Source organism: Epinephelus fuscoguttatus, linkage group LG13 (assembly GCF_011397635.1).
Source record: "Epinephelus fuscoguttatus linkage group LG13, E.fuscoguttatus.final_Chr_v1".
NCBI classification, from domain to species: Eukaryota; Metazoa; Chordata; class Actinopteri; order Perciformes; family Serranidae; genus Epinephelus; species Epinephelus fuscoguttatus.
Genome location: NC_064764.1, coordinates 22,319,245 through 22,345,404, shown reverse-complemented (window position 1 = coordinate 22,345,404; position 26,160 = coordinate 22,319,245). Strand labels below are relative to the sequence as shown.

Sequence of the window (26,160 nt, the reverse complement as noted above, 5' to 3'; positions counted from 1 at the left end):
TAATGAAATTGGGGGACTCAAAAAGTATATATTTTGTAAAGAATGGCGAAAAACAAAACAGCAATAGCCCAGATATAATGATACAAGCTACAAAAACAGTGGATTTCATATTTTCCATAGTGCAAAACAATCTTTTATTGTCAGTCCCTCTTGGATTCTGCGAATGTTGTTTGCAATTTTTGAAATGTCTGATTTCACAGCAGCTTTCCTAAATAATTGAATGAATGACTGAATGAATTAATGAATTATTTTGAGCGAAAACATACAAATAAAACATCAACAGACATGCTCAAAAAGGAGAAGAAAGAAGTGTACATATATGTAATCCTACCCCTTGTCAGTATTCATGTGTCATTTAAAAAGGAAATTGTCAACAACTATCCCAAACTTATTAACAACCATTAATATAGATAAATAAACAACAGTCTCAGATATTTAATATACAAACCCCATCTCAACCAAGCCCAGATAAATGAATAAACCAACCCATCATTATCACCCCTTTTTGTCTGCATACCTCCTAAAAAATCCCCACACACTGAAATACACATACTTTTCACGGTTGTACAAACACAATGGGTTGTTTTTTAGATTTAATTTTCCTCTTGAATTATATCCCCCCTCCCTGTCACAAAACATTTGCTGAATATTACCCGGAAGTACATCATTTCTTGCTTTGTACCTTATTTGCACTGTTTAAAATTTAACCAAGTCCCCTATAAATTACAATGCATGCTCTCCTTCTAAACCCCACCTCCAGTTTACAATGTAGATTTTCTGATCAAGTCTGAGCCAAGATAACCATGATGACATCACCAGGACTCCCTCAAGAGCCAAAGAAAACGTTGTACAACTTTTAGAGTTGTACAATGAGAGTAGCCTATTGCTTGTGGCAGGTAAAGTGAACTTCATATTTAAAAATCGGAGGAGTGCCCCTTTAATGCTGATATATTATTGAGGCAATGTGAATGAAAACAGTGCATAGACCAGGGTAAAAGTTTCCCCTTTCCATGTCTACAGTTCACCTTTAACAGCCTTGGTTGTAGAACATGTGCGGTATAAATGAACTTTAGTGAGTTGTTTTTGTAGTCCAGGTGTGGACTGTGGCCCGTGCAGAGGTCTAGGTGAGTTATAAAATATACCCAGCTCTTTCCCACGCCTTTCTCCTACAACTCCTCGTGTCTGCGTGCGGTGGAGAAAGAGGGGAGCGCAGGGTGGAGCGGAGTGGTGGGTTACAGTCCTGGAATGTGCGCGCGCTCCCGATTCCCTCTGTTCTCGTCGGCCGCGGCGCGCGGCACAGACTAGACTCGGGTGCGCGCGCAGCCCCGCGACAGGTCTGGAAGTGCAAGGAAGAGGCAGGGAAACGCTGCTGGAGAGGGGAATGATGGCGGTGAGCAAGAAGAAGGGACAAGTTTGATACTGTAAAACCGGGACGTTGTGGGCCATCTGTCGGCGCCTAACACGATGAAGCAAGTAAGAGGTGAGAGCGTTGTGAAGTTGTGTACCTTTGTGCGGTGTTGTGTGCGGAGCCGGAGTTAACATTTTCAACGGCTCGTACTTGAAATGCCACAATGAATTGTTCAGACTGAGGCAGTAACGTTGGGGCTGAGTTGAACTGTTGGCCCGGTAAGTTAACTTTGTTTTGCCTTTGTAATCTCTAATGTGGCGTTAGTATCAATGCTAACAATGTTTAGCTGTTGGAACGCCGTACAATTAAAGTTTATAGTTGGTTAAAGTTACTTTCAGTTGACCAAAATGTTGGTTCAACGTTAGCTAACGTCTGTAACGTTAGTCAGACAACCACCGAAACGCATACATGCTAACGTTAACTTTCTGACTAACAGTCAACGTTAACCCTCATGTTATAACTTTCACACTGTTTTGGTTTGCTTAGCTCACTGAAAGAGGTAATTATGGAGTAGATAACTTTCGCTAGGCTCAGTGACTTAATGGTATCCGGTGTCTATTAACAGCTTGTACTCTGTTTCTCTCTATAGATGACTTCGCTGTGAGTGTTTAGTTAAGACAACTGTACTCCAAAGAAGCACCGCCGGACCCATGGCACCGCTCGCGTGAAGTTAAAGGATAATAGTTAACCCATCAAACAGCATCAGTGTCTCCAAATCCGGATTTTCCAATTGGGCTGTAATCGCAAACAAACAAAAATGATCAAAGCCGAGAGCAAAGGAGGTGAGAGGACCCTGAGGAGCGCATCCCCTCACAGAAATGCATACAAGTCTGATTTCCACGCCATTAAGTGCTCCTTTGACGGGCCAAAGTCCGAGGGTGACACCAGATCATATGCAAATGGATCCAGTGACACCCGGGAGGACACAAGGGGGAGGCCTTTTGGGAACAGAGTGAACAAGATTAAGAACATATTCCTACAGATGGATGGTCAGCAGCAAGAGTGCCAAGAGGGGAAAGTGACTGTAAAGCCCGATGTGTCCCAGGTGTCCCCACCCAAGGTGCAATTTCCAGGCAACAGTCACAGAGGTAACCTCAACAATGCCACAAGCCCAGAATCACACAATTTAGATAAAACGCCCAAGGGGGAAGATGTTGAGATTGACAAAGTGGCTTTGGCGGAGAAGTTTTCTGTGACCAGAAAACTCTTTGAAAGGGGCATCAAAGAGCAGCCTGCAGCTGAAAAACAGTCTCCAAACAGAGTAGTAAATCGTTTGTCCTTTGGAAGTGCCTCTGAGGAAGGGAAAAGCTCAAGGAGAGTATCGGGATCCTCAGAGACTGCTATAAAATCAGAGAAAACTCCTACATCAACAGTAAAATGTCAACCGGATGAGAAGGCTGATAGTGAGAAAAAACATGTGTCTAGAGTGCCATTGAATGCAGGACCCATGTCCAAAAGGTTAGGGAATTACATGGCACAGAGTGACTCAGAAGACAACAACACAGCTGCTACAAAGGGAGGCATGGCGTCTGCTAAACAACATAGTACCACTGAACACATACTGCCTTCCTCTCCAACAAGGGACAGCTTACACAAATCTACTTCTCCTGTTAAAGAAGCCACTAACTCCACCCCTGTGTCTGATGCCACTAACAAAAACACATCCCAGACGACGTCTGTCAGTAACAAACCAACGTCTCCTGGGTCAAGTGTTAAAACAACATTCCCGGTCACGAATGCAGCTTACAAATCTAACTCCTCAACAACTGATGCCACTCACAGACCCCTCTCACCAGAGCAAACAATCCCAGTTAGCCATGGCTACAAACACTCTTCATCATCCAATGATGGATTTAGTAGGACATCTGTTGGTGGGGATGAAGGCAAGCCACATAGTCCGCCTCCAAGGGATGTGAAGCAGCCTCTACCATCATCTGGTGGGTTTCAGAATACCAACAGGGCCAAATACCCCGAAAAAAACAGGAGTAATGACAGTGTGGTAAATAGTTCTAACAGGGACAAGCCATCCAGCCAGACCTCATCACTGGACTCCAGGGGGGTGGGCATGGTACGGGCAGAACTGGTTGTGGTTCAGAATGAATCCTCAGAGAGTGACGAGAATGAGGATGAGAATGTTGAAGATAATGTGTTTAAGGATGAGAAGGTGCAAAGCCCCAAAGATGACCTACCAACAGATGTGAAAAGAACCTGTACACAGGAAAAAAAGAACTATACACCTGCTCAGCATGTCTTAGTGAGAGATGTCTCAAAAGAGACACAGAGGATAGCAGAGCCTGTGGGTGAAGGTAGAATCTTGGACGACAACGAGCGATTTGGGTTGAAGAAGGAGAGACAGGAACATAGTTCAGTTGTGAATCAAGATGGTGACGATAATTGTGAGGAAGATGATGAGGTAGCAGAGGAGGAGAGTGAGGTGGAGGAGCAGGTGGACCAGAGCATCCTGGATCGAGCCTCACCAGTCGTGTACGGCATTGAGAATGCAGCATTTGTGGATGACAGAGATGTAGACCAGGTCCTCAGGGAAGAAGAAGAAGAAGAGGAGGAGGAGGAGGAGGAAGAGGACGGAGATCAAATGTATAGGGATTATTATGACTGCTACGAGACTGCTGGTTTGTCGGATGAGGAGGAGCCTCCACCAAAGAGGAAAATCAAGTTCTCTACAGACCCCATTCAGGTTAGTACTCCTTGTGTCATGTTGTTTACATTTGAGCTGTTGCTGCTCAACTCAAGCACCTAAGAACATATTGCACAGCACCGTCATTATAAACCAAACCACCATCTCACTGATTCAGCAACGGTCTGACCTAGGTGTTTCCCTGCAGACACAAGACAAATTAGCGGGGGTTGAGAATGAATGCTTTTGTGGGGCATGTTGACGTCACAGCTGCTGTACCGTATCATCATCACAGTTTAAAAAAATGTAAACTATGGTTTATTTAATCTCAGAGACCACGGAGGCAGGTAGTTTGACAGCCTCGTCACATGGTGCATTAACCCTGTAAGAGATCAGGAGAGAGCGGGGGAGAAGTTAGCTGGCTACATTGTTCATGGTATTTTTGGATATATTGTTGACATTGCATAAGAGCTTGTGAAAGCAGGGCCACAGCTGAACGAGGGCAGCAGTGAGTTGGGAGACATGTGAAACTTTAGACTGTACAGTAAAGAATCATGGCCTGAGTCACTGCACTGCATGGATATTTTTGCTCATTTAGAGGGGTTCCCCTCTGGTAGTGAATCATGTGTTACACTCATGAGGGACTTTTCTCTTCTCTCCAACATGGATAGAAAGAATTCAGGGATTTTTATTCATCCATACAATTTCTTTTATGGACCATGGATAAGTTATCTTATTACAGCTGGGGAATTCCTGATTTTTTTGTGGTATCATTTTATAAGGATATTAGCCTTTTTGAAAAGCCGAAAAGGACATTGTGTTTGTATCTTTTCTCAGATTGCCCACATGTCGCAAATGTTTATTGGTGAGAGAAATCCATCATCTCTTCACTGATGATAGAAGTCCTTCAGTTGGGTTTGTAGAGTTTGGCGATTGATAGAATAACTATCATTACAATATTTTTGACTTTGATGGTTTTAGATTACTGTTGGTGCTTCTGTATGCTATCTAATCTCAGCTGGGGATGTACCAAATGCTCCTGTACAATTAGCTTTACCAATATAAATGCTGATATCCCTCCTTGAACAAATACGTTTGAAGAAACAGACTGCATCATGCTGTAATATGGCAATAACAAAATCCTTGTAGTCTTATATCATTATATCTATAGTACATATTTAATATATCCTAATATAACTGATTTTCCAGTCGGTGTAGCCTGATTTGTTTGGGTATTGCCACACATCATGTGTTGCAAACATGACCTGTGTGTGTTTGAGGGGTGTGTTAGAAGTGGAGATTATATCCTCCACCATCGATATTCCACAATCATCATATTTAAACAACATTTTGCTAAAGCAGGGAAAAACAAATCACCCCAGTGCATTCCGCATAGCTTGTGAACAGCTCAGTGTTTATCCAGGCCTTAAAATGCACTGTTATCTCAGGGTGTGGACCCCCCCCCCCTTCATCCCAGTCATCCCGGCAGGGGGTCCTGGGAGAGGGGACCAGAAGCTGACCTGGAGTGGACACAAACAACAGTGTTCCTCCTCCACCCAAAGTAGAGCTATGATTGAGATGAACACCGCTTTGTAGTTCACAACAATATGCTAGACTGTGTCATCTCTGTGTAGCAGGTCAAATACTGCTCGTGACAACTATGAGAGAGAAACTTACATGCAAAACAGAAATAGCTGGCACAAAGTTACAGTCGTTGGTTTGCGAGGGCTGATATGAAAGACACTAGTTGTGTACAAACTTTTCATACCGTGTCCAAATAATATGTGCAGTGCTAGTGTGGCAAGTCAGTATGTGAAAGGCGTGAGTGTGCATACAGCACTGACCACATGTAAAACTGATGCTCCTGAAATGTAGGGCTGCAGCCAACATCACTATTTTCAGAATTTGATTATTATCAGTTTAATAATCCTCAGGGGAAACTGAAGGAGATATGCAACAACAAATGAACAAATGTAAGGTGAAGATTATCTAAGTAGCAAGTTAAAAAAAATGTCCAAGCATGTTTCCAATTAGCTATTTATAAAATTGCATGAAAGAGTGCATGCAGAGGACGGGCTGGAAACAACACAAAGAGATTTGTCCAAACAATGACGTGTGCTTGGATTAAAACCATGGGTTCAGGGTTACGTGGTATGTGTGTTAGCCAATTAAGTCACACAAATGTCCCTCAGCCAACCTTTTTACCTGTGGCCTGGCTAACAAAGGCCTCCCGCTAGCACTGCATCATGCTCCACAGTCTGCTAGTCAGAGCTGGCACTGGGATAGAGCACATTTGAGTCGCAGCTAACTAGGAGAGAGGAAGTGCTTTGTGCGTCTGGCTCACAACGGAATTGGGTCCCTACGTAACCCGAGTCTTCTTGACAGAGGAGGTGTCCTGTGTGGAAGAAAGGTTCTCTTTGTCGAGTAAAAGAGATGTCCAGTTTCAACATGTATCAGCCTTATCAGAGTTGAAAAACAGACTTGGATGAAAAAGGCTTTCTAAAGCAGTCAGGATTAGTGCAGAGTTTCAATCATTCCTAAAAGTGAGAATCTTGAACTAGTGGATGTTTATGGTTGCTGCAAGTATGTAGTATCTTGTAATGAAAATACTTAAAATGTGCAATGTTAGAAAGGAAAAATAGCAGCGATAACTGCATGGTGTTGATGAGAAAGCACTGCAGTAATTTCCTACATTATGTTTTTTCAGAAGATTCTTCTGCATATATGGAAACACAGACACACTTTAGTAGGGCATTGAAATGCTGCAATCCCATTGCTGCTGTGTCAGTATTTAAGTTTGCTATACCCTCTGGCTGTATGAGCAGTATAAATATTGCACCACTGCATATAGGTATGTTATCTTCTGTGTTAGTGAGGAGACTGTTTCCTCTAAAACTGCAAATAAAAATCAGGCCTGTAATATTCGTGTGTCTAGGCATGTCTTTATTCGGAGAAACCTCAGATCGCTTTTTAGCAGTTTACAGGTTTGCATCTACAGGAATTCACTTTCACTCTGAAAGTGAAAGTGAATTCTGTAGTTTAGGGAGAAAGCCAGGAGTTATTAAATGATTAACGCACCCTGCTGCTGGCATGCTGTCTGTTGGGGACAAAGACTGCACAGTCATTTCAGGGTAGTTATGTGGAATTTCTAAAAAGGTTGTCCATGGTTTTGTGCGTCATGTTGCATATGAGTACATTTGGAACCGCAGTCAAAAACCAGTTCACTGTAACGGACAAGAAAATATCTGAAACCAGGATCTGCACCTGCCGCTTAGCCCCGCCCTCGCAGAGTCACAGGACGTACCACCAGCAGTTATTGGTCAAGTGAATATATTGTGTCTGTTTGAACACACAAGGTGTGGTAGAGGATTGTAGAGTTTGTTGTAACAGAAAGAATTCAACATTTTTTTCTTTGTTTGCACTGTAGATAATTACTGTCCACATTGGTCACTGTCCAACAACCTTTTGTCAGTTTGGCTTCCTGTATACCCACAGTAAAACTTTATTTAGTATCTGGAAACATGAAGGGCATTTCACTTGTGTCAGGTAGAGTATAGTTTGTAGACATTGACATGGAGCCAGATAACAAGAGTTTCATGCCCTGTGGTGTCTGCAAAAGTCTTGAACAGGGGGAGGGCGAGCAACGCTCTGCTATGTTGTTATTAACATCATAGGAGAGAGCAACCTCTCTGATGCAATGGTAGCATGGGGGAAAGCCATTGTTGTCTAAAATGCTGTAGAGGGGCAGGCCTTTTGTAGTGAAGCAGGCTGTGGATGGAGTTATTTTCTTCACCCACTCAGAGTTGGCTGAAAGTTTAGTGAAGTCCCTGCAGTGTCAGTTTGTCAGTGCTCCACTAACATTAGCTTGTCTTTGATAGATGAGGTACAAAGTATCCAAAAAATACTTAACTTTCATTGTGCAAAACTAAGTATTAAACTATTAAATCCAGAATACACCCAGAAATTTTTAAAGATTACTTTAAGATTAACTACAGTATAACTTAATCCATGTGTGTTTGCACTGTACATTGTTCAAGCGCTGTACTGTAATCTTGCAGTTGAGTTCTGCTCTTTTTCTGTCAACATAACTTGATCAACAGCATACAAAAATCAATATTTTGCTTGGTGAATTCACATAAGAATTGTTATTCTTATGTGAATTTATCTTTTTCTCCACCCCTATTCTTCATATGTGTTGGGATTTTAAGCCTGAATTACAGCAGGACAGAATCCTTTGCCCTTCTGTCTGTGTTTCCTGTGATTAGTAGAAAGCAGAGGACTCTGGCATCTGCAGCCAACCCATCCCATAGTGTTTTGCTTTCCATTTCCTATCTGAGATGGGTCTTCTGCTGGCCAAAGGAATGTGTCTAACAAGACTCCACCCTCATCCCACCAGCTGACAGGCCCTCCCCTTCTAGGATCTGAGATCCCCCCCTCAGCCACCTGGGCAAGTGGTTGACTATCCGACAAAATGGGGCGGAATACTAATGCAGTCGGCTCAATGCTGTTCATTAAACAACTTGGCATGGGATGAGTCTTGGGCTGATTGTGATTGCCTTAAACGCTTTCATTATGCGATTACAGACAAACACATTAGCAGATGCTGTGTGTTTTCACTGAAAGTTAGCGGTAATTGTGTGTTAAAGTTTTCAGCAAACCCTACAGGACAAAAGTAGCTTTTGTGGGCCATTTATATACAAACCTGTTCAACCTGTTTGCATTTGCTCTCCTTTGGAAATGTGATTCCATTATGACACTCTGCTCCTGTCACACTCCACCTCTTCCTGCCTTAGGTCATACATTGTCACTTAAAATATAAATATTGTTGTTTCAGTCGCAGACAGTCATTGTGAACTTAACAAAGTGTTAATCATTCCAGGGGTGTGCATACAGGAAGCACTAGATATATCACTAGATATATTTTTTTTGTTCATTTTCTGGTGTGTTTACACAGGATCTAAAACCTGGGCCCCATGCCTTCTTCCCTAATTACTCTATGATCAGCGCCAGGCCGCCACCCCTACCCCAGCTCGCTCTCACAGCATGTTTTGATTTGTTGTCTTTTTGTAGGCCCGCTTACATTACCAGCTCCCCAGTCCAGTGGTCAGCCCTCATTTTGCACTGGCAAGAGATTTCTCTGGTTTGCTTTTCCTCGCAGCTGCTGACTCATTTCCCACATTGGTATTCTGTTGTGGGAAGGGGTTTAAGTTTGGGTGTGGGCATGTGTTCATCTGTGCATGTGAGCACATGTAAAGAGGACAGACCACTGCATGTGTTGAAGATGGATGAAAAGCCCACACATACTGCTGGGAGTTTAAAGTGTTGAAAGGAATGGAAATATAAAGTCAGCTGACCCACATCACAACCTCAGTGATCACAGTGATACTTTAGAGGGAGAAATTGGCATCAAAAGAACGTGTTGAATATTTTTTTCTGTTTAAACTTGAAGAGAAATAGTTCTTCTTTGGTCAGTCTGCCTGATCAACAGTTGAGTGTTTTGGTTTTAGCAGATGGTGGACTGAGCATGTGCATAACAATAAAGGAAAATGGCCATTTAGTATGACAACCGGAGACAGTGGTAACAGTGAGCTGTGTGTAAGGCTTGTTTGTGAGGGAGAGGCTAATAAAGAGGTTGATTTCTGTCTTTCTTGCTGAGAAAACAGTGGTTGAGTGATTAAGTTTCAGCAAAGAGCAGAACATTGTTCGAACAAGGCCTGGGAGCCCATGGCAACAGGAAAGTCAGATTTTGGAGTCATGGGGAGGCAGAGGGGACAAGCCAATCTGAACGGCTGCGGCTCAGCTAATGCTGGGGCCAAGGATGCCGTGATTTTCGCTATAATCTATTACCCTACATTTTCAACAATAATTACTAAACTCTCCATTTTTATCTGTCTAAACTAAAAGTTGATAAGCTCAGTGTCATTTATAGAAGAACTTTCAAGTTTTTTTTTCCAGACATGAAATAAGTTTCAAGAAAAGCAGGACAAAAATAATCTTGAGCAGCTTGTTGGTTATTTTAAAAGGTTTTCAGTGCTCTTCAGTACTATGTGCACTGGCCTTGCCTTTGTGTGATAAAGATAACACCTTTCTACCACAATATATGGGTCACAGACTATAGACCTATGGTAACAAGCTTGCTCAAGTATAAAAGTAAGGAGGAGGATTTAGACGGAGGAGGACTCACTTGGGTTGATGGAGGGTCGAGGCCCCATGAATAGCATTCCTTACTGCACCACAGAGCTGCAGTAGTGTGCATAATCCTCAAGTTTCTAATCTTCTTTCATTTGGTTAGGGAGGCTTCATAAGAGAGGTACGTGCAAGTGTACCAAAATCAGGACATGTAGCTACATCTTGTTTCCAAGATAGCACAGTACAATTCCACTTGGATCAATGCGTGTGAAAATGAGCAGGATGTTGTAAAACAGAAATAGCTGTAGTATTTCACTGTAACAAATTGAACAGAGAGATCAGTGAGGTATTCTGGAAATTTACTATCTTGCACTGTTTTAGGCCGATGTCCAAAGGCTACATAGAGAGGAGACAGAAAGACAGAGGGGAAAAGGAGATTGCTTGTGGTTAATTCCTCAAGTCCTGACATGCTGTAGGCCCTCAGACTCTGTTGCCCACAGTGGAAATGTTTACTTGATTACATCATACATCCTCATGGCAAATGTCTCAATCAATCCTGTAATCCTATAGCAAACTGCCACCCCTTGTTGTTAGATTTGTTTTTATTGTGTTAACCACAATCTTGGTTGCACTCTCTATATCATGGGAGCACACCTCAAAGATTTGTCACAGGGAATAGTGTCTCTCAGATATCTAAGGTTGCTCAATAGAATACAACACACCACCTGACAGATCAGTGTTTGTGAGTAAGCCCTTATCTATGTGTTTTGGTGTTTACTGAGACCGTATACAGCTGTACATGTGGCCCTTTGTTGTAGAGTTTATTAGGCTCTAAATAGCATGCATAGTGAATCATTTGATCAGTCAAACTCATCACATATGACATACAAGATGGAATCACAGATTTGTGTGGTTGTTGAGTTAAAATAAAGGGTACAGTTGTATTGAGAATTAATCCAGGCAGATTCTCAGAAAAGAAGTCTTAGAAAGTTCTTAAACCACCGCCTTACTTAATGGTCATATTTCTTTCAAAATATGACTGAAATAGACTCAGTGCCCACAGATGATCTTGTCGACCTTACAGGCTTTCGCATGCCTTAGTTGACTTACTTGATAACTTCATGACCAGGAAATACATTAAAATAAATCAAAGCGGGTGACAGGAACCTAATATTTTGTTCCTAGAAATGATCAAAACAAAAAATATAAGCTGAGAAAAAATAAACTGCTCAGGGAGAGCACACAGACTACTTGAGGCATCAGGGTTCAGGATGCTTCTGTGCCTGTATGGGGTGATTAATGGGAAAACCTTTGCAGTGATGCCACTTGAGGCTTGTGCTTCAAGACCAGTATAAAATGCGAAATTTAATCCCAAATTGAAACACGTGTTTTATGCCTTGTATTTGTTGCCACTGTGAGGTACAAATCTTTTATACAGTATATATATATATTCTTTTATATATTTCTCTCTTATACCATTCATACAAAATATTTAATGGAATGCAATTAAACTCAGCAAAAGTTAAATATGACGACTGCTTGGTGTTTCCCTTTATTCATATTCTACTTGCGTCTTATATCCTTTCCTTTGTTTTTCCACTTTCCTGTTTAATTTACAAAAGGCTACTCTTCAATTTTGCTCCATCCAATTAGTAAACCTGCTATTAAGAAAAACTACAACTCCCCTTTCATACACACAGTGCAGTTAGATCATCCTTGTTTTTAAGTCAGTCCGCGGCACCTGGACAGTGATGCCAGCGTCCTTCTGCCACCATCACCATTAAAATCATGACTCCACCCAGATTAAGACTAATGATGACCAAGCAGGGGGTTTATGTTACAGACCCACTGTTGTGTTCATCCCCATAATCAGGCATTAGCCCCTGATGGAGTCTGCCAAACTCTAATCTAACAATGCTTTATATCTAACTAGTAACTCACTCTGGTGTTTCTCTCATAAGTGAATGAAAATAAACCGTCATGATTTCAGTCATTTTTAGGCAAAAATTCACTGCACTGACTTTTTCAAATGCCTTTTTATCTTGTTAAGTTAAAAAATTTTGGGTTTTGCCACCTTAGCCTCCAGGGAACTGTGCTGGACAACTTTTTCACTATTGTCTGCATTTTTAAGATTAATCGAGAAAAAATGGCCAGATTAATCAGTAATGAGAATAAGAATTTGTTGTATCCCTGGTGCTATTCTTGTCTTAACACTGAATGAACTGTGTACTCTTATTACACGGTAGTTACTGAGTCACAACAGATGTTCATGCACAGTCCATTTTATGCCGTAGTGCTCACTTTAGCTCGACCTCGGGAGTGTTTTTCAGAGTGGATTAGGAATACCATTTCTGCCTGGTAGCATCAGTAGTATAAAAGGTAAATAGCACGTAGTGTTGTTGTATGTAATAACCCTTAAGGCCGGGGTTGAGTGCTGGGCGCTGCCCTTTGACTGGAGCTTAAGGGATTACTTCTTTTCTTTGTATTGCTCATTATTATATATTTTTCACTGTGCCGCTGACAACACTTGTTGCCTCCGAGCATTGATCTTTGCTACATCCACTGCTCAGCTCTCCCCAGCTGTGCCCTACTTTCCACGCTGCTCATGTTCTGCCGTACTGTGTGTATGTGCTTTATAATTCCAACCAGAAAACGGCCTCTGGGACACATCCAGTGCTTTGTGAGGCCTGCCTGCGAAGTTCACAACTTCTTAAAACTCTGATGAAAGTCAACCAGAGTATGTCCTGGGAATGCATCTTCTTCTTCCAGTGCCGTTGATACTTGATTTACATCTTTTTTCAAACATGTGATTGATAAGTCTTTCATTAAAGATGCAAAAGACCACCAATAAAAGTTGCCGATGCAGTCTGTACAGTTAGATAACTAAAGGCCGTTCAGCTTTTAATCTCTGCTAGACACAGTGTTAAGAAAAATGACAACAATGTCAGTGGTTCAAATTATCAAAGGGCTATGCTTTCCTTCAGCAGCTGTTAAAGTGTGCTTCAGTAGTGCGCTGGCACTTTAATTTCCCTACAAGCGGTACATGCTGAACGGTCCAAAGAATGAGTGCAATTCTCCCTCCTTGTGCAATTTCTCTCAAATAAAAAATGTGTCCTTGCTCAGCCTGCCAAGATAAAAAGAAGTGAAAATGATACGCCTGTGTCTGCGTAGATCCCGTAGATTCCCCTCAACATAAATCTGTCTGATGAATAACTACTTGGAAAGGACACAGAAGGTGGTAAACTGAAGCTCTGCCCTTGATATTTTGACCCACACAGGTTTTCACTACCTTCTCCAACGAGGAGTATGATCGGCGCAATGATGATGTGGATCCAGTCGCAGCGTCTGCAGAGTATGAACTGGAGAAGAGAGTGGAGAAAATGGACGTGTTCCCTGTGGAGATCGAGAAAGGTGAGTTTCATGACACTGAGGGCAAATTCCTACATGCCATAAGCAACTGTTGAGAAACATTTCATAAGGGGGGAGAACCTGTTTTCACCCAGCTACACGTAAAGCACAGTTGTATGAAGGCAAATAGTAGTGACTTTGATGTGTGTACTGTAACAATTGCTATTAAACTGTGTAGCCTAAACAGTTACTGATCTTAATCCTTAAACACAACCTTTAACATATCTTTATGTATCAGTGTCAAGAGCATGAACATGGAATTGAGCCTATTTGTATGCAGTTCTTTCCACCGACCCCATAAAATCTTCATAATTTCTCTGCATTCAGGAGACAATGGACTTGGCATCAGTATCATAGGAATGGGAGTGGGAGCTGACCAGGGTCTGGAGAAGCTGGGCATTTTTGTGAAAACCATAACAGAGCGAGGAGCAGCTGAGAACGATGGACGGTAAGTTAAAGCACTAAAGTCTCCTTTTTGTACAACCCCACGTTTTGGTCTCGTTGAAAAACAGTCACTCGTGATGTTTTGTATACAACAGGAAACATGGTACACATTCACTGTACGCTGCTCCTCCACAACAGTTTTTTATGTTACACTCTAGGAATTGCGCATTCCCCCGGTCCCCAGTGACACACAAGACAAAAACAACCAGATTTATTTATAGTTGCATGAGGAAGCTAAAGAAAATAGTTGCTACTTCTATTTCCCAGGCATTTTTAGATTTGAATTATTGCCAGCTGCATTAAGGCTACTGATGTTTTGTTTTAATCTTTACAACTATGCTGAAGACATTGCATAACTCCTCTGTGAAAATGCTTTAAAAACCTCTCCTTATGATTACTGTCTTTGTGTCTCTAGCATACAGGTGAATGACCAGATAGTGGAGGTGGATGGCATCAGTCTGGTGGGTGTCACACAACTGTTTGCTGCGACAGTCCTGAAGAACACCAAAGGCACAGTGAGGTCAGCGCAAACCCATCTCTTCAATCCCCAAAATCAGCCTTACTGAAAAGATCTTGTTGGTCACAATACTGAGCTCCTGAAAGTCCAGAGGCCATGAATGAATAGTGAAAATGCAAAGTGAAATAGGCCACAAAGTGTTGTGGCATGTTCATGATTTCAAATGAAACACCCACACACGACAGAGTCAAGTCTAAACTGCATCTCAGAATTAGCATTTCCCTGTAGAAAGTAAGACAGAACAGACAGAAACTGCACCAAGTTTTTTTCACATGTACAATCTTCCATTTTATGGTGCACTAATGCATTACATTCTAAAACACAGGTTCCTGATTGGTCGGGAGAAGCCAGGGACACAAAGCGAGGTAGCCCGCCTCATAAGCGAGACACTAGAGCAGGAGAAGAACCAGCAGCAACAGCAACAACACCTGGATGACCCCTATGAGCACTCTACAGAGGAGGTGAGTAAGCTGGTCAGGACCTCAGTGGGAAAGCCCAGTCACTGCTTAGCCATATGTCATGCTAATGTCATATGAGATGGGTGACTTTCAAGCACTCAGATCATTAAGACGGTTTTATGATTACAGAGCTAATCATGTGAGGATTAAGATTCTGTGCACTGGCAGTAAAAAACACATCCATTAGGGTTGGCTTTAACGGGGCTTGACAGTAACTGTTGCCAGGTCACCACTGCTAGGCAGGTTGTCCACCAATAGGAAGATCATCAGTTCGATCCCCGGCTCCTCCGGTCGGCATGTTTAAGTGTCCACAAGCAAGTTACTCAACTCCAAATGGCTCCTGGTGGCTGTTCCATTGATGTGTGAGTGCGTATGTGACAACACTGCACGTGCATTGTTGGTTTGCTCGTGTGTGCTGAGGCATCTGTTTTAGAAACAAGGTGACGCAAATAAAGTTATTTGAGTGAGCAAATACAGATAAATTATATAATCACATAAAACACATACAAAGAACTTTGTTCAGTTACTGCAATAATGCTTTAAACATTATTTTATGTCACATTTTCACATTAAGCTGATATAAAACTGCATAGCATCTTAATTACTCAAAATATGAGGTGAGTTAAAATGGCCACCTTAATTTTAGTTTCACCAGGCATCAGCCTGGCTGCAACCCTGCAACTACTTTTAAAGTTAGAGTGGAACCCTTTATAACTGGCTAATGTAAGGTGTCCATATTTGTCTGTTATTTTTGTCTCCCATAGTTTTCAGGTATTTCTGTAGGATTAAGTGCCCAGTTAAAAAGTCAGACTTTCCCAGTTTTAATTGTGACTTGGATGTCAGCGTGAATGCTATTTACAAGTCGGACACTCATAATCAAGATGACTCTGACATGACATGAACAAGGCATTAGCCCCTTTGCCACGCCCAGTCCAATCCCACTCAGCTCAACCAGGAAATGAGCAGCTGGCTGTGTGAGTAAGCAATGTGTCACCATTCTGCTGTGTTGGAAGGTGTTCAGTCAACCGCCTCCTGTCTGCTGCAGTTGTGAAATGTTTACTTTCTGAAGTTCAAGCAGCCACAGGCCCCTGTTTTACGACAGAAAGACTGGGTAGATAATACATGAGGGATTTACTGGGGTAGACAAAGACTTAAAAGGCATGTTGCATAACTTTCAGTGAGGAAGTGGACACCATTTCGAGTGGCTCTGTTTTTATGCAAATTGTATGTAGGTGTGTTGGCAGTCTTGTTGTCCACTTAGAATATTGTTCATGTTAATGTGTTCATGGTAGCCATGAACATGCAGTGCCTCCCTGTGAACCAGCCCACCAGTGTTTGGTTATGATGTTTTGATTAATGTAGCCTCCAGACTGTGGTGACATGTGCCACTGGGAGTGTTGTTGACACACGCCGAGCATATCCCAGGGTATGTAGGGTGTGTCAGTGTTTGCAATATGTGATGCCATGTGTGATGTCATACTTCAGGAGGAGCGCTATGAGGAGGAGGACGGAGTAGACGAGAGGATCCTGTGCTCCAATTTCTCCCCAGGACAGAACGCAGAGCTGTTTGAGCTGCCTGATTCAGAGGCTTTGTTTATGCCGACCAACATGGACAGCTCTCAGATGGTCTTCAAGTTCAAAGAGGTATCACCTGCACCATGACCACGTCTCATGGGATTTAAAATACATATCAAAGATTCAGTATTATGTGAAGAAAACCAAATATTATGAATGACCTACAGTTATGGGTGTAACCAAATCTTTTATTTTCCTATTTTTGTTCCTTAGCTGCAGCTCAAACACAGCATTGCCACAGCTGAAATTAATCAACTGAAGGAAAAGGTATGACGAAAATGAAATCAACATTTTCCTTTTTTTATTGTTTAAGATATTCAAGATATTCATGTAACATACAAGAGAAGTAAATATATGACACAGTAAATACAAATGAAAAATGTTATTATAGTATAGTACACCGTTTTATTATAGTACGCATTTACAGTAGATTGAAGAAACCGGGTCAGACAATAATCAGACAAAATGTGTGACCCAGTTCTTTTAAATTACTATTTAACACCTCAAATAACACAGAGACTGTCCCAGGCTAGCGGCCCACCTGCAAATTCAATTTAGCTCAACAAAATAACATGTCACCATCTCTGTACAGCTAAGGGCATCTGAAGAGGACAGATCGTTGTGGGAAGCCAGAGAGTCTGCACTGGAGCAAAAGATAGACGATAGCAACGACAAAATTCTGAAGTTGGAGAGTTACTGGCTGGAAGCCCAGGAGCTGTGCAAGACTGTGAATGAACAATTAGCTGAGACTCAGGCCCAACATGAGACCCTGGACAAGAAGTACAACAAGGCCAAGAAGCTGCTCAAGGACTACCAGCAGAAGTAAGTTTGTCTTGAGTCGCACAATTCAATGCTGTTACATTCAAATATTGTCGAACTGTGGTGTGTGGAATTAAGTGGTTTAGTGATAATCACACAAAATGGAACGTGTTTACAAGCTAAAGGTCTGATGGGAAAACACATTTCCTCATTTCCTCCCCAGAGAGATAGACTTTGTGAAGAAAGAGGAGGAGCTGAAAAAACTTCTAGATGAAAAAGACAAGTGGTACAAGGAGCAGCTGGAGAGCTTGCAGAGCAGGGTAAGACCCTAGAGTGGGAAAAAAAATGCTTATACTCCACAACAGACTTGCTGAAGACACCGAAATGAGCCTGAGCGTTACGTCCACAGATATCTGTCCTGGAGTCCAGAGGTGCCTCAGGTGTGGAGTGTCAGAGCGGTCAGGACTCAGCAGCAGACGAGAAATTAATCAGCCAAGACCCAGTCACCAACACGCAATCTGTTGACTCACTACTAGGTACAAGGGTTTACTAGAAATACAATTTAACACGGAAAAACACACGTCATACTTTCATTGTGTGGACTGTTAATCATTCACAAGCACACATCATAAACTCCTGTGACCTTGGTAAATAATTTAAACTATGCCAAGTGTCTTATGAGCTTTTTTCTTTCTCCTGTGTAGAGGAGGACTGGAGTGAGCTGGTCCCTGAGACTGAGCGCTTGGACACCAGCGCACACAGGGCAAAAGGCCTGCTGGCTCAGAAGGCCAAACGTCAGCCTCCATCTCGGAGCAAACTGAAGGAGAGCCTCGCAGTGGCCTCATGTCACTCTCAGGTCAGCCAGGAACAGCTCAAAGTGATACATTACTGTGTTGTATGAGCATGTAATTGGATTGAGCAGTCAGCCACCTGAGGCCATATGTAAGGTATGACATGAAACCTGAAACCCCACCAAGGCAGGTCATGCTCAAAATGCCATCTTGGAGGTTAAAATTGATGTTGACAAAACACCCTGTGGAGCCTTCTGTAGAACAGCGCTTATTAACTTGAGTAATATTTAACTTTGTGCATATTTTCTGCAGTGATAGTGGCTGACAGTTTTACTGCCACATATTGTGTGGTTAATATGTCTTGTTGCTAAATTTAGAAAAAACTCCCCCTGTGCTGTTGAGGCATCACTTTTTCTAAACAACGAAAATGCCCTGAGATACTCACATCTGTTCTCCATTACAAAAGGGAACATCCTTGAATGTCTTTTAGCTTTTACACAACAATAATGCACCTTTTATAATGTGTGTGACAGCAAAAAAAGGACTGCGAAGAGCATAGCTTTTTGTTACATAAGCAAGCTTTTATCCCCTCTTCCTTGCGTTGTGCTTGTAAATAATTAGTTTTGTCTCCACAGGAAACTGAAGAAGAGGAGGATCAGGAGGAGCAGGAATCTCCCAGGAGGAGGAGGTCTATCCAGGAGAGCCTCGCCCTTCCAGTGCCTGTCTGCTACCCTGGGAATGCACAGAAGGATGATTCAGGAGAGGCTAAAGATGGATCCAGGAGTAAGGTCGAGCTCTCGAGCAGCCCATCTTTGTCGCCGTCGCAGGGAGACAGTATTGAAAGCAGCGGAAGTCCGTCTTTGTCCCCTCCAAAAGACACCTCGTCACCACATTCCCCCTCTGGGTTGATGCGCAATGCCAAGAAGAGGGAGCCGAAAGGAAAGAGCAAAGAGCTCAAAGGTATGTAAGATCGAACTGTAATGGCTGCAGTCGTGGTGTGTTCTGTTGCTTTGATACTGAGCCTGCTGTGTCATTTCAGAGGAGCTAAATGAGGCCTCATCAGGAGGAAAAACTAAAAGACGATTTCCTGACTTTGGGTAAGTCTCCATGGTGATCACAGTCATTTAAGTCTATCATTTTACCATCATTTTCCCACTAATGAATATAATATTACTGGTCATCAACAGAGGCCTCAGGAAGTCAGGTGGCAAAGGGAAAAAACATGACAAGGAGGCAATGAGAGCGTCTTTGGACAGCAGGTACGCTTTTGCTCAAACTTTATTTGCTCAAGTTTATAACAATTTAAAGGAAGGAAATATTGCAAATATCTGTAGTCTTTGTGGTTCCATTTTTTTGTATCATTTGTTGATGCTATCCATTGCTAATTCTGTTGGATGAAGACCTTGCCTGCAGTTTTACTTGGTGTAAATTTGAGCTACACAAGACCAACTTCCTACTTTCTTGTTGCCAAATCTTAATATGGATAGTTTTACCTCCTATATCTGCTGGTTATTACTTCTTGAGTCTTCATGTATTAAGCTGTCGCATATGTAAGGTGAGTGTTGATAACTGTATTTCTCCAATGCCCAGGGGATCGGCAGAGTTACTGGAGGAGTCTGGAGGGAACCTGTCTCCTGCAGATTCGATGACCTCCATCCCCACCTGTATGCCCTTCTCCTGGTTTGGAGACAAAGACAAGGACAGAGACAGAGAGCCGTCATCGTCCAGCAGCAGTCTGCCTTACGCTGCGACTGAAACCAGCAGTGAGCAAAGCCAAGATCGCAAAAATAAGGTATGAAACTCTATATGAACATAATAAGCATTTGCATTCAGTACAAAGTCAATTAGATATTAGCTATACAGTATTTAATGTGAAATTAATTAGATTAATCTATAACATAAGTGGGGTTACATGATGACTTGGCCAGCTGTAAAACTTCGTCTGTACCCCATCATCATGATAGATTTGTATCTATTGAAAGAGCAAAACCAGTAGAAACATAACAGGAAGCTGTTTCCAGACATATGTATTGTTATTTACTAGTTCCCTAAACAAGCTACACCATGCAAAGGCTACAGCAACTGGATCCAGATGTTAGCCAGAGAGCTAGTAGGGAAGGATTGGGTGGCTTTTCAATGAGTTTGCAAATAGTGACACTTCAAATGCATCCAGCGAAACGCGTGGCAAACTGTCACACAGGCTGCGGTCGGGCTGGCGTTCCCACGATGCTCCTTAATGAGTTCAAGACATGGGCTGAACCAAGCAGAAAATGATTACTGAGGGAGAAAAGTTTTGGTTTTTGTTTCTGTGTGCATCATGGTAGTTTTTTGTCAGTGCTTTGTTGCCTGGAATTTCTGTCTCACTGAATCGTGTTTCCTTTAAACAGACAAATCTCTCCTGGTCCTCTTTATTCAGTCGCTCATTAGATTTGGTACAGTATACGCATCTTTGTTTTACCTTTTGATCTTAGATGCCACGGTAGAGCATTACTAACAAGTAGAGTTCTGCGATTTGTGATTTCTTACCTCAGCACATCCTCTGAATAATTCACAGCTTCTTCTGAACTGGGTATGTGGTAGTGTTAAAGGAAACTATTATTCTCTATCATATTCCTTTTATCCACATTCAGACAGCCGCGTGGCTTGTTGTAGAGGAAACAGATGAAGCCAAATGTAGTTTCTGGGGCTTTTTGCACCAGCTAATGGAAAGTTTGATCAGAGATTTGTGTGTATCATCGACACTAACTGCTACATATTCTGACATTACATTAAAATTAAACTGCATATGAACTTGCACACAGCTGGTGCAATAGCCTGCAGGTCTGAATATTATTTCCCTGATTGCAAATTCAACCCACATTTGTGTCTAAAAAACAAGCCACAGTTTAACTTTTAGACCACGTAAGAAAAATTACTTGATGAATCCATTAGTTTTGAAGCCGAAAACAACCGTGCTTTGTTTGTTTGTTTGTTTTTTATACTGTTATCTCAAGATTACAGGTTAATTATTTTGTTGTCTTTGGATGAACTAAATTGTTTATCAGAGATCAGGAGTTCTATGCCAGCACCTATAGGTGTCTTGACAACTGTAGCAACTGATTTAAACTGAAAATGTCAGATTGAGGAATACCCATTAACACAGCAGACTGTAACACTACACTCATTTTCGATGTCTCAACAGCTCCTGTGATCTTGAGAGTTATTGTCTCAGGATCTCGAGAAATCTGCCTTTTGCTTTGTCAAAAGTAATGACAAAAATTCACGAGAAAATTAACTTTGTTTTCTCAAGACAACCAGATATTTAACTTTGGGTCAAATGTTGTCATGATACTAGAATTTCTAACTTAGTAACTAAATTTTTTTTACCTTGAAAATTTTCGATATTTGATGCCACAGGAAAAAAATTGCCATTGAGGGTATAAAATTTGAATTTTTATTAAAACATGGCTACAACAAGGCTTTAACATGAAAGTGACAACTTTTTTTTTTTCTTGGTTAGTAAAAGAGAACAGCAGATTACTCTAATTAACCTTAATAATAAAAGAGAGCAAGAAAGAGCAGCTTGTGCAGGTGTAATGAAACAGTTTCAAATATTCATGATCCATATGCACCAATACAAGGGTATTTCTGACAACACTATTGTGATCTCGAGATAACGGCATAAAAAAAAATTGCAAGCATGGACGTTCTGGGCTTCTGTTAATGTCATAGCATCTACTCAACTCAATGAAAAAACATTACCCCATACCTGAATGTGTGTGTGTCTTTTTCATTAGAAGTAGTTTAGTTTGTTGTTGTTGTTGTAGTTTAGAAGTTTGTTGGTGTAGTACTGGTGGTGGATTAGTTTTAATCACCTTGAATATTTGTGCTTTATTTTGTGTTGGAGATCACAGTCACTCACTGCTCAAATCAATGACCTGGATTGCTGCCACTGAAATTAGTTTAAATCATTTGTCATATTAATGTCAGTCCTTATGAAAGCAGCACTGCACTCACCCCTCACACCTGTAGTGTTGTTTTTGTTTGCTTGTCCTGGTAAAGAACTGATGTTTGGTGATGTGCTGCTTTAGTAAATGCGTTCCTTGTTTCCACTTGTTCCAGAGTTTTTCAGTCGTAGATGATTCTAACCCTGCCAGCCCCAGTTCAGACATCTCTGGGTTAGTCGCTGAACCCAATCTGTCTGGGCGCTCACACACTTTAATCTTCTCTTCCAGCGAGGTGAGTGCTCTCCTTGTTGCACAGTCACAAAAGCCGTGTGGGACGCCTTGATGCAGCTGAAAGGGGACATTCTCAAGCATGCTCTTTGAGCTTCCCCCCCTTTCATAGCTGAGATTAAATCATGAATGCAGACGGGATAGCAGAGAGCTGCATGTGTGTTAAAGCCATTTTGTTTTGTGTTAAAGCAAGTCTTGTGGCTTAGCTTCTCTTAAGTCAGCTGTGATGTTAATAGTTACTACTTTTGCCTCTGTTAAAGCGTCAACCAGTGCTTCGTGTTCTTTACAAGCTTTGGCAGACCACAGGATGATGTTGAATGCTCTGCTGCCTGCTCAGTGGTGTTTCAGCAGCTGTTTGCTCTGATATTAGAGTTGCCAGTGTCTCAGTCTCTCCGAAAAATATGAAATATGAAGACACACGTAGACCTGCATCTGAGAATGTTGCTGGTATTTTGCTGTCTTTGCACGCCTGTTTTCTGTGCTTTTTCGGTGGGAGCTTGGGAATGTGTACACTGCACACAGTTCTGTTCAACAGAACTTGCACTACATGTTCTTCTTTATGTTTGTTGTATACATGATGTATTATGTTGGCTGTAATTTTTTATTTTGGTCCCTCAGCCTCAACCCTCTCTAAGCTAAACTGCCTTTTTAGCAGTTCCTCCATCTATAGACTGAAGCACTGAGACAAACAACGGCAACTGGCAATTGATTTCAAATGCAGAAATACGGCAAACTTGTTTATTTCTATTGTCATTTTCAGATGTAACTGTAATGTTTAAAGATATATAGTTAAACACAGTTAGCTGACCTGTCTGATGTTTTTGCTGTGTTTATTTTATGTACTGTGTTGCTTTGATAAATCAAAATAACTGACACAGAAGCGAAGCAATGCACTGCTGTGGATGGTGGCCGCAGCAAAGTGTAATTTAGCCTCCTAAAAAAAATCAACATCAGTGTTAGTGTACACTGAATTTGGAATATTTTCACCATTAACCTTACACACTAACTGATCACAGCAGCGCTAGACCAGCAACTCCCATGTTCTGCAACGTAAAATTACTGTTTATGTAAATAGAGCCTAGTGACTTTGAGATAACAACTTCAGTCCCCCGTCAAAAAAGGGCTGTCTGACAGCAAGGTAAAGCAGTGAAAAAGTGGGCCTTGTTTTAAACAGCTTAAAACTATGGCATTTATTCAATTGATACAGTGAAAAAACATGATTACTGCCATCACTAAACTGTACTTAAGGAACATTGATCCAAACTATCCAACATACAGTACAGTCCATGACATAGAACGGCTGTTGCACACTGTTGGCAGGCATCATCTACATACTTTTGGTGTAAGCCCATATAACAATTTTCCATTTACTAGACATGAGTAATCTTTTCCCCTTAGAGTACAGCAACATATGACACATAACAGTCGGACAGTAAAAACTACAAGGACCTCAAGGAACTCACTTAAACTCTCAGAATCCTGCACAGAAGTTTCCCCAAAAAATGTATTTTAACAAAAAGTATGAAACAGTGATGTTCTTACTAAAGCAAGAGTGTTTTTCTGATACGTTTGTATCATCTGTGTCTTGTGCAGACTTTGGATGATGAGCCAGTAGCTCCAGGGAAAGAGTATCAGTGGCAGAACCGGCCTGTCTCTGAGTGGACCAATCAACAGGTCTGTCACTGGTTGATGGGCATGAATATGGACCAATACACACCTGAATTCACGGCGAAGGGAGTGGACGGACAGCAGCTCTTGTACTTGGACAGTGACAAGTTGAAGGTAAAGAAAACAACAGCATGATTAACTTTAAATTACCTATAATGGAATGAATCATACAAAGTCTTTTTCACTGCAAAAGAAGTCATTATTTAGTTGAGCCTTATTTGCCTTGACTGCCACCTGGTGGTCAGAATATGGTAGCATTATTTTGCCCTAAAACTGTGCATCTGTCTTCTTCAGGCACTCGGTGTGTCGAGTCAGAGTGACCGTTCAACCATCAAGAAGAAACTGAAGGACATGCGTAAGGCCCAGGAGAAGCTGGAGAAGCAGAGAGAGAAAAAAGAGAAGGAGGTTCGACGCAGTGGGAAACTGCCGGCCAGTACTGACTCTGTCTGCTGAGGTAGCGGCTCTGTTCTCTGAATCCATGCAGCTCATAAAGTTCATCACTAGCAGAACCCTGAGCAGCTCCTTTTTTATATATATATATTTTTGGTGCCATGATGTTCATGTCACACGGTGTGAACGCCAACAACCACAGACTGACTGTCAGGAGTGTAACCTGTGCCGACTGAGGTGCCAGTAATGATTTATGTTCATGCTGCAGCTCTCGATTGATGTTTTAACAAACGTCAGAACAAACGATTTTAACTGAAACATGGGCAATGTCAAAAAACAAAGTGGGGTATGTGACCAAAAAGGAATCCTAACATTTGTACCACTAAAAGCTAGAAGCTATAATTATGAAAAAAAGGGTCTCTTGTCAGATTAAATGTAGTTGTTGCAGATCATGCACACATTTACCTATGAAAGTCAAATATATATATACAGCTTTTTCAGCATTTTATATTTTTGCTAGTATAACATGCCTGTTGCCACATACAACTCTTCTGCAGGAACAGTTATTGTACAGTTCAGATAAAAGCACTATATTTGTCTTTTAAGCTTCAATGGGCGACAAGGTTTTAAATGTATAAATGAGTTTTATACATGTGCTTATTAACTGCATATCTTTTTCTTTTTTTTTTTTTTTACCTAAATATCATTGTTCATTTTATACTATCTAAATTTTTCTACTAAGTAGAATAGCTAGGCTGTCGTTTTTTGCTGAATGAAAAGCAACAAACAAATCAAATAGGGATGAGGTGAATGCTGCTTCTGCTGTCTCTGACTCTGGCTGTGTGTGGCTGAGATGGTACCACAGTGCTCCATGTAAATACACACAGCACACAGGTCTGCTACACGCACACCTCGCCAGTCCGTTAGACGGTAAGATGTGCCTATGACAAGGACTTGAGTGAGTCGGGAGCACGGCATCATGTATGAATGTGAGGCTGAACGTCGAGTCGTTCACAGCCAAACCCAAGTGCTTCCTTTCTTCTTCTCGCGCATGACTCCATGTTCTGTATACAATACAACATGTTGGACTGCAAGAAAATCATGTTTTCAACATTTCTTGGTACATGCAGCATCAATAAACTAATTTTCACTTTATGTGGTGTGTTTGATTTGTGTTCTAGGCTCTTCCTCCCTGTGTCAGTCGATTTGCATTTCCAGTGAGCGCCAGATAACTATGATTTTATATATTAATGCACAAGAAAAATGCATCAGGGAAATCAAAGTATTCCAGTTATAAATACTACGCTTATCAAACTACTTTTAAATTGTTGACACTTTTATTTTTGAGGCTGTAGCTTGTTGTGGTTTAGACTACATTTGCTTCTCCACACACAGATGTAGAATCCAGAGGCTGATGGTTTCAACAGAAAATGACTGTTTAAGTGAGGTTGTATTGATCGCAGGGCTGATCTTATGTTTTGTTAATATTGTATGATGCATGTTACTGGTCACTGTAATCAAGAATATATGATGTGAGGCCATTTACTTTGTGTGCACTCACTTATCTGCCATCAGATAAGCAGTCAAACTATCATGTTTTACATAAATTCTGTCTCTTAAGGATGACCCACAGTGGAATCTAATGATGCAGCGCCCTGGATACATACTGTAACATCCCTACAGTAACTATGATTTAATCTTAATGTCCTCAGATAAATGGTTTAGCATTATCTTTAACATCGGTTAAAAATATGAGTACACAGC

The 26,160-nt window shown here is 41.5% G+C and overlaps 1 protein-coding gene across 4 annotated transcripts; it reads left to right on the top strand.

Moving 5' to 3' along the window:
* The first annotated feature begins 1,317 nt into the window (after nucleotides 1–1,317).
* ppp1r9ala (protein phosphatase 1 regulatory subunit 9A-like A) lies at nucleotides 1,318–25,551 on the top strand. 4 transcript variants are annotated; one of them, XM_049593641.1, is made up of 20 exons: nucleotides 1,318–1,480; nucleotides 1,998–4,103; nucleotides 13,451–13,583; nucleotides 13,908–14,028; nucleotides 14,440–14,544; nucleotides 14,867–15,002; nucleotides 16,485–16,643; nucleotides 16,788–16,841; nucleotides 17,167–17,396; nucleotides 17,557–17,653; nucleotides 17,743–17,869; nucleotides 18,038–18,189; nucleotides 18,760–19,084; nucleotides 19,164–19,221; nucleotides 19,312–19,383; nucleotides 19,715–19,916; nucleotides 20,512–20,556; nucleotides 22,226–22,342; nucleotides 23,932–24,120; nucleotides 24,301–25,551. In XM_049593641.1, the coding sequence occupies exons 2-20, from the start codon at nucleotides 2,166–2,168 to the stop codon at nucleotides 24,457–24,459; spliced, it is 4,419 nt and encodes a 1,472-aa protein (XP_049449598.1). In that variant the 5' UTR covers nucleotides 1,318–1,480; nucleotides 1,998–2,165; the 3' UTR covers nucleotides 24,460–25,551. The 4 variants fall into 4 exon arrangements, with proteins under 4 accessions (XP_049449598.1, XP_049449600.1, XP_049449601.1 ...); XM_049593642.1 differs by having other exon boundaries at nucleotides 1,323–1,473; XM_049593643.1 differs by lacking the exon at nucleotides 20,512–20,556.
* Nucleotides 25,552–26,160: the final 609 nt, after the last annotated feature.

Bases quoted from the DNA above. Each gene is read 5' to 3' on its own strand.
- ppp1r9ala (XM_049593641.1), top strand. From the start codon at position 2,166: ATGATCAAAGCCGAGAGCAAAGGAGGTGAGAGGACCCTGAGGAGCGCA. The intron at 16,842-17,166 runs GTATGACGAAAA...ATCTCTGTACAG, and splicing joins TTAATCAACTGAAGGAAAAG to CTAAGGGCATCTGAAGAGGA. The intron at 19,085-19,163 runs GTATGTAAGATC...GTGTCATTTCAG, and splicing joins AAAGAGCAAAGAGCTCAAAG to AGGAGCTAAATGAGGCCTCA.